Source organism: Oryza brachyantha, chromosome 3 (assembly GCF_000231095.2).
Source record: "Oryza brachyantha chromosome 3, ObraRS2, whole genome shotgun sequence".
NCBI lineage: Eukaryota > Viridiplantae > Streptophyta > Magnoliopsida > Poales > Poaceae > Oryza > Oryza brachyantha.
Window position 1 is genome coordinate 22,338,356 of NC_023165.2, and position 8,813 is coordinate 22,347,168.

Sequence of the window (8,813 nt, forward strand, 5' to 3'; positions counted from 1 at the left end):
CCAAGCAGCACATGTTCATCGTTATCTTTTCGCTTATAAGCTAATTTAACATTTGATTTAAAGTTTTTTATGGTAGTTTATTTTCAGTCTTGACTTATAAATCACCATTATAAAGGTTATATTTATAAATTATTTTTAAATATATCATTTACTTTTTTTCCCTTTGAAAAGCCAAAAAAAAATCACCCCAGTTGCCACCTAGCATCATAACAACCATACGAGCGATACAATTTTTCATACTCAACTCATTCTACCGGTCTACTCCATTTCCCATTACAATGCACTAGTTTTGACTGCATCTACAAAATACTTTCTTTCTAATTTAGTAGATGATGCGGTTAATTTTCCAACACACGTTTGATCTTTCTTCTTTTCAAAAAAAAATTATACAAATTTATGAAAATGTCGTTAATTTTTGATACAAGTTTAATCATTCATCTTATTTAAATTTTTTGTACAAATTTATAAAAACATATGTTATAATTAAAAATATATGTAGTGATAAATTTAATTATAATAAAATATATGATAATTATATTAACTTTAAATAAAATAAACATAAAAAATCAATCACATCATCAATTTAAATACGGAGCGATCTGATGTACTCGAAGGAGGAAGCATCCAGAACAACGGCCCACACTCCCCCAAAGTCCAAGCGGCACAATAGCGGCGGACCGCTTTGAGATTCGTGCAGGGCAATCCGGCCGGCCCACGTCCATCTCCTCGCCGCCCATAAATGGCACCCCGTCTCCACGCCCTCGGCGCCGCCCCCTCCTCCGCTCCAAGCCCGAATCCCCAAAACCCTAGCCCATGGCCGCCGCCTCCCCGACCGGCTCCTCCTCCTCGGCCCCCGCCGCCGCGGTGGCGGCGGCGATGGCGGCGGCGGCCGAGGCCACCGACGGGCCCACCCTCAGCGTGGTGTCCAAGCGGCTCCGCGCCCTGCGGAAGAAGCACAACCGGATCCTCCAGATGGAGGAGTCGCTCGCCGGCGGGAAGAAGCTCAACAGGGAGCAGGAGGAGGTGCTCCGGTCCAAGGCCGTCGTCGTCGCGCTCATCGACGAGCTCGAGCGGATGCGCGCGCCGCTCGCCACCGCCCTCGCCGAGGAGCTCGCCTCCCGCCCCGCCCCCTCCCCATCCGCCGCCGCCGCATCTTCTTCCGGCCCCGATTCGTCCGTCGAGGATCTCCTCCGGCTCGTCTACTTCGGCACCCTCTTCGACGTCAAGCCGCACGACGAGTTCGTCGCCACCATGGTCGCGCGCACCCACGAGCGGCAGTGCTGCCTCACCTACGACTATGTCACGGACGAGGCGGCGGACATTCTCGTCGAGCCCGATCTCGATATGGTCTCCGCTCTGGCCGCCCTTGCCGCCTCACGGCCTGCTGCGGCGGTCGGCGTCTCCCACCGTGACGCCCTCCAAGCCTGTGCTCAGCACGCCCGCCTCTGGCTCCGCCGTGCTGATGAGCCAATCCACCCCGAGTCCAGCATCACTTGTAAGGATAGGGCTGGGCTTAATAATGCTGTTTGATTTGAACCGATTGGTTGATTTACTTGTGAATCATGTGATATATTATGCTTTACTTGTGGCTTATTGCTTGCAGATGCTGCGGTTAGGGCAAAGCTCGACAAGATCATGGCTTCAGATTACTACACAGCACAGCCGGAGATGGGGGCATCGGTTGATTTGTCAGCTGCTGTAGGGAGCTATGGAACTGGCGCTGGTGTGCAGGAGAGCATGGCTGTGTCACCAGAAGCACCGGCAGTGGAGGAGAGCTTAATAGCCGAAGGGCACAAGGTGAAAAAAATTTGGTCTTTTGTTGTCTTTTAACTTTATTACTTGGTGTGGCCCAATGATTGTTGTCCTGTTAACTTTATCATGCTGTGCATTGATGTTGGATTTGATTTAGTACAATATATTATTATTGTTGCTAGTGATGCTACTTGTACTATCTATATCTGGTATGTATTTCTTTGCCTAGTGCTATTATAATGATCCAACTGTGAAGAATTATTTCATTGTGTAAAGATTGTAAGGTAGAGCCCTTTGGATTTGTCAAAACCTTTTGGTTAGATAACTTGCATATTTGTATTGTTCTGGTTCTGATGTCACAAGTATCTCAAGTAGAAGCATATGAGTGTTCACTATTGGTTGCCAAGGGATCTAGATTCCTGCTGTTTGAAATTGACATGCTTTGCAATAGTGTATCTCTAACTGATTATTTCGTAGCAAACGAATATTCTACTATTGTTCTATCTTGCCTGTTATCATTTTCGTCTTGAAACGATCTATTTTTCTGTTTCATGCTCTTCTTTTTCTTCCACTTACTAATTTCCTTGTAGATTATACTGAAGTGCTTCTCTGATGACTTTCCAATGCATATAGTTTGAACATAAGCTTCTTTTGTTGTATTGTTTTTGTACTGTGAATATTATTTTCTGTTCAACCATGCATCCTTAATGTCTTGATGTCTGCAATTTGCACCTTAAACTTTGAGCTGCCTGCCTTGTTCTTTTTTTTTTCACATTTCACATTGGACTTCTGGTTGTCTCTGTACGATCCTGTTTTCCATGCTGAACATGTGTCATTTATTAGCCTGCGCTGCTATCACATTTACATATTGTTCTGTCTAGAGCCTTTGTTTTATATCTGAAGCCATCATTAATAAATAAATAAATACCAGGTTTGCTATTTGTCAATCACTTGAAAATTTATAATCTATCAACCGATTTTTTGTCCATCAGATTTGCTTGAAGATTTGTGCTTGTTGACCACATGCTAATTTGTTTGGTTTCGTTTGTTACCGTTCAATTTCAATCCAACATCTCACAAAATCAATTGATGGATTCAATTTTTTCAAGCGATTGACTTATAGGTGGCCCTGTAAATACTAGAACTAGATTATAGGCAACAGTCATGCCATATTACATAGTTCTGCAGTTATGCTATGAATTTGAGGTAAATTTCTTCTAAGCATGTTCAGAGCTTGGTTGGTTTGGTGGGAAAAAGGATTTGGATTCCTAAGGATTGACCTGTGCTATCATTCCTATTGCTTCGCTTTTCCTATTCCCATGAGTTAAAATTCCTCTAATATTTGGGTATGCCAACTCATTAAGGAACGATTGTCATGCATGTGTTGATTCTTCATGTTGATAAACACAGTGTAGAAATTAGTAAATAAAAATGAATAAAATCTTTCTAAGCCTAAAAGTTGGATCCACCATTTTCCCATTTGTAGGAATAGAACACAAGCTGAACCAAACTTCTAGTAAGTATTCTGCTTCATTGTAGTAAACTATACAGATAGTTGTTTTAGGCATAATCCTTTGTTTTTTATCATATCCTAACTAGGTAGGAGGTTGGATAACCTTGTTGCGTGTCAAATATTTGTTGGATATTTTACACTTATTTCCCTGTTCACACTCTAAGATGGTTCATATTATTTGTTATTTGTCTATAAGCTTGCTATAGAATTGCTGTATAGTCATGTCTATAATTATTTCTCACTTTGTAGTAACTATTATTTGGCTTTAGCTCTAGGTGATTTGGTATAATTCTTTTTTGGCTGAACAAAGGCTGGAAACTGAGCCCCATTGGAGCATGGCTGTATAGTTTTTTCTTTAGTTTTGGCATATCGATAGTGCCCTCAGACAGGGATACTAAATAGTGATGTACTTGTTTATAGTTTAGTGCCTATCTTGTCCATGTTTGTGCATGCCTTTTCTTTTCAAGGAATATGCCAAACATAGGTTAACTACTTTTAAGATTGTGGGCAGTTGTTTAGAGGAATGAATCATGACGTAGAAAGTTTTTGGATAAACTGTTTCCATACACAACTTGATTGTGCCTTTTTAACTATTAGGAACAAATCAAATAGAGGATTAGAAAATGATAAAGATTATTTGATGACTACAAACATTGTATATGTATCTTATTGAAGTCTAACATATCATATCGTGTGAGACAACAGAACGAGGGGTATATTTTAAGTATTTTATATTTGTAGATTCTTGTTTTGAGACATTGTCACATAACCTGTCTAGATGTGCTTGTTCACAACTTATAAAGCTATAGTTTGGTTTATTTTTGTTGCCACATTAAGTTTATACATTGGTATCTCTTTTTAGTATGATCAAAGTTGTGCCTTTAATGGCACTTCAACACAAAAATGTCTGGCTAGCCATATGTGGATATTTTTCTTTACTCTGGTGCTGTGATGAAGTGCTTTTGAAATCGCTGGCATACTGTAGTTCTGCTCATTATATTATTTATTATTTGCATGTTTGATAGTATCTTTTTTTATAAAGCTTGTATTTTTGTAACATCTCCGCATTCTAAAGCTTGCATCTTTTGGTATACGTTCGTATAGACTGCGTAATATCATATAGAACAGTTCATCTAAAATTATGAAGTTAGACATTGTCCATTAACGGTTGTTTTGCATGGATTATGTGTGGGCTTAATTGATGGAAATTGTCATTAGCTAGTAGCGGTTTTGTATAGGCATTTCCATAATACTGTTTCAATAGATGTATTTTCAGTTTAGGGAGACGATGACTTGTGGAAACGACAGGTCCATGAGACCTGTAAGTAAATGTAATGATCATTTTGTTGTGTTGTTTACTACTTTCTACTATTTCATCTGTTCCTAGTTAGTCCTTGGTGGCATGCCCATGTCTTGTTTGATAACATCTCATATGTTTTTTCGGTGACAGGATGAGAAGGAGGTTTCACAGGCTCCAGAAATCTACAATGACAATCAGCCCAATGTAGCTGATGCGCAGAATGTGGTATTTACCAGTGATCTATTGGGTAGTTCTGTGTGTGATATGTTTCTTCCTTATACTAACTGAATAACTTCAGGACGATGAAGCCCCAGTGAATCCTGAAGAATTCTCAGCAGAGGTGGAGCAAGAGAAGTTTGAAGGAGATGTGGAAGAACAAGAGAGGAATGCAGATCAACAGTTCACTTCACGGCGACCTTACCAGAACCAGCGTGGTGGTGGTGGTCGTGGCGGCGGCAGGAGGAGCTACCAGAATGGGGGCCGTGGTGGACGCGGAGGGCGGAGTATGGGCGGTGGTGGTGGTGGATACCAGAATGGCCGTGGCGGTGGCGGCGGTGGATACCAGAATGGCCGTGGTGGGGGTGGAGGGTACTACTACGAGCCTGGATACTACCAGCAGAGGGGCTACAACAACAGAGGCAGGGGTGGTCGCTCTGGTGGTGGTGGCAACTCTTATTACAACAACCAAGGGGGAGGTTCGCAGGGAGGTGGCCATGGGCATCCCGGGAGGGTTGAGCTGGGCGCAAACGCTTAGCTTCCTAACTATTTTGCTTAGAGGAGTGAGTGCTACGCGAGGAGAAGACATAATCTGTGGGAGCCATTTTGTTATTATAGAACTAACTTAGCCCGTTATTATGTCACACTTGCCCCCTCTTTGAGTTATTTTGTCACTCCAATGACTTCATATGGTTGGTTGGTTGATAATGTGGAAATACTTTCGGGGAGGTAGTTTCAGATCATATTCGTTGTCAATCGTTTTTTTTTTGGCGTGTGATAATATTCTTTCTCCTTTACCGTTATTTTGCGTGTGTGGTTTATGAAATTTATGTTTCGTCTAGATAAATCTAAGAAGGGAAGGAAAGCAAAAGGGGAACCAGTGTGTGTCAGGGTAAACTGTTGTGATAAAGGCTACTGATTTTCTGGTTCTAGCAGTCTCTTCTTTTTCTCCCGTTTATGCTGGTAAGCTAATCCTTAAATTCTCAGTTAATTTTGGGGGTTTTTAATTGCAGTTTATATTTTAGTTTGTACTTTTAGATCACTGTGATCATGTATATTAAAGTCTGTGATCATGTATATTAAAGTTTTAGACGTAGATTATTTTCGTTTGCAAACATGTTCTTTTGGTTTATTCGAAGAAGCCAAGAGAATAAGAGATGAGTATGCATCATATCGATGGATGCATAAGTTTTATTTACGTTTAGATTCATTGCTCCCCTTTTTCACAATAAGTTTAATTCTGTTTTTTATATAAGATGACTATGCATAGCACGCTGACCTTGCCAATGCCAAGACGTTGTCTCGGCTAAACAGGACATGATTTCGGCCCGTGACCGGATCAACCTGCGTGAGCTAGTGCCCCCCAAGCCACGACAGATTAGATAGCATTGTTAAAATTTGCTTGAACATGAATAACTCCTTTTTTTTATTCTAGGTGCAATCTTTCGTAAACTGCGTTTGATCTTGATCGCTGGCCACGTCAACCTACACGAACGAGAGCCCTGCCCGCTACCAAACACCGGTGTCGTATTTTTTTTATTTGACTATATTGAAGACTTTTGAATTTGTGTTTAATTATTATGTTATTTAAAAATTTCGTGTAAAACATACAATATTACAAGTCATTCTGGAAGTTTCTTTACTTTCGGACGGATGGAGCAAAATCATGGCCGGTTGCACGTCGCTTCATGCCGTAATCATCCCCCTGCATGTTAGCTCCTCCCAAAACCTTTGACCACAACCTTTTTTTTTCTTAATCAATTACCCATTCTTGTTTAATTTGCTTAATCCCCCAAAGCGGAAAGGCCTCGTTGCAAAAGCGAGCTTTGGAGCATGCACAGTGCCTCCATCCTTTCGCGCCGATTCCATCATTTCCTCACTGCCCTGTCCCTGTGGTCCTCTCCTCTCTTCCACCCAGTTCATTTTTATTTTACCCTAGCATATTATCTATGTGTTACAACGGGATATTATTAAAAATATTATTAGCATGTTATTAAAATAGAGTTAATAAAATGGTTTGATATATAAGTTTAAGTTATTTTTTTCAAAAATAAGAGGGAGTTGGTGGTGGAGTATGTAACAGATTCACTACCATTGATTTGCATGCCTATCAATTTCCTAAATAGCATGTACTTTTTCCAAAACAATTTTCCACAAGACATTTTTTTAGCTCTGGTATGGATCAATTTATTTGTTTATATTCTTCAATGGCTATCCGGAAGCCTGGGTGCTAATCATGGTCTAATTAGCTATCACAATTCGCATTTGTTTAGCTTGGACGAGTGCCACCGTTTTTTTAAGCTTGATTTAAGCTTCATTAATTGATGAATCAGCTGCCATGCTCTAGTACCAACTTGTGGTGGTGGTCGTAGGAGAAGAAAAAAACATCGGTATAGTACATGATTTATTATGGGTTTATGGGAGATGTTGGGAGTTGGATATGTGTCATGTCTTCTGAATTGATCACGAACAAAACATGCAGTCAGCGTAGCGTGTCCACACTTCAATTGTTGTTTTTGATGGCAACAAACAAACGGTGGCAATATTGCATCTGAGGGACAGTGATGCTGATGCACTACTAATGATGCAATTAAATGGGCAGAAGACCGCACACCAGCTCAATTCTCGTCCACTACAATTAAATAGTTACGAAAAATGTAGCTTGAATTGTGAATTTTGGTGACCAAAGACTATCTGCATTTATGGCGGTATATTTTTCTATTAGAAAGCTGTTGATTTTATACTATAGATATTACACGCTTACATTTTAGTACTTGCAGAATAGTTTTTGTAGTACACACTATATGACGGAATTAGGTAAACTGTCTAAGAACAATAAAACATCCCTTATCTAAAAAAAAGATAATCAGGATAAAATCAATTGATTATCTACTTGAAAGATAAGAATAGCTGAATAGGAGAGACATAAATCACTTGTGGGAAAACGTTACATGATCTCTTTGTGTATCCTACTTTCTCTCACAAATAATATTTACATAATATATGTATATAGGAATTAAATTTCAAAATATATGTTTTCTCGTGATTTTCCAGGAAGCATAATGTTTTTTAAAAAAATACTCTTTCTTTACACCTTTTGGTGACAACAAAATATGTTTCTCTAAAAAAATTTAGGAAAACAATGACTGAAATCAAGCAAAGATGAAGAGCCATATTTTTTTAGCAGAACCGTTGTCAATAGCATGCGTTGAAGTGAAACCCATCCTGCTTACATCTTTATATATCCGCTACAAATGAGAAAATGGACATTTGGCCACGTTCAAAAAACGGTTTCATCAGAATGCCATTCCGAAAACGTGTTTTTGTTAAAATGCCATTCCGAAAACGCATTTTATTAAAATGCCATACCGACCGAAGGCTTACAACCATTTTGCCATTTTTCTGGTTTTATTCAATTTCTCAATTTGTTTGCCTCATCCACCGGATGGGCTGACCAAATTGCCCCTCGGTGGATGAGGCAAAAAAAAAATTAAGAAATTGAATAAAACCAGCAAAATAGCAAAATGGCTATAAGTCTTCACTCGGGATGACATTTTAACGAAATGCGTTTTCGAGATGGCATTATGGCGAAACCGCTTTTTAAACGTGGCCAAATGTCCATTTTCTCGCTACAAATATAGTGTATAATTGCAACCATAAGAAGTTCCCTTCGGATGATGAATTAATGTATCATGCCAGCATAACATCGTGAGGACATTCTTTTGCACTTAACTTAACGTGGTTCTTAGTTTATGGTTTCTCCTTTAATTTTCTACTTTGGCATTATACACATATCTTATTTTAATTATTTTCACGATATAGCATTTAATCCATCTATATAAATAATTTATTCGTAACCTATCCAACCATATGTATATACGCACACTGTAACACGAAGGCAGATGAACATAGTCATTAACATCTTAAGCCAATTCCCGCATATTATTCACCACGCAAGTGGGGAAGTAATGCGAGAAGACGGCAATCCATCTCCTAACAAGTAACAACCCATTTCTACAATAGTCTAGCCTG

At 39.6% G+C, this 8,813-nt stretch overlaps 1 protein-coding gene across 1 annotated transcript; it reads left to right on the plus strand.

The window, feature by feature from the left end:
- The first annotated feature begins 771 nt into the window (after positions 1–771).
- LOC102722759 (heterogeneous nuclear ribonucleoprotein A1, A2/B1 homolog) lies at positions 772–5,535 on the plus strand. The gene is made up of 4 exons (XM_006651638.2): positions 772–1,495; positions 1,604–1,797; positions 4,716–4,790; positions 4,864–5,535. The coding sequence occupies exons 1-4, from the start codon at positions 814–816 to the stop codon at positions 5,317–5,319; spliced, it is 1,407 nt and encodes a 468-aa protein (XP_006651701.2). The 5' UTR covers positions 772–813; the 3' UTR covers positions 5,320–5,535.
- Positions 5,536–8,813: the final 3,278 nt, after the last annotated feature.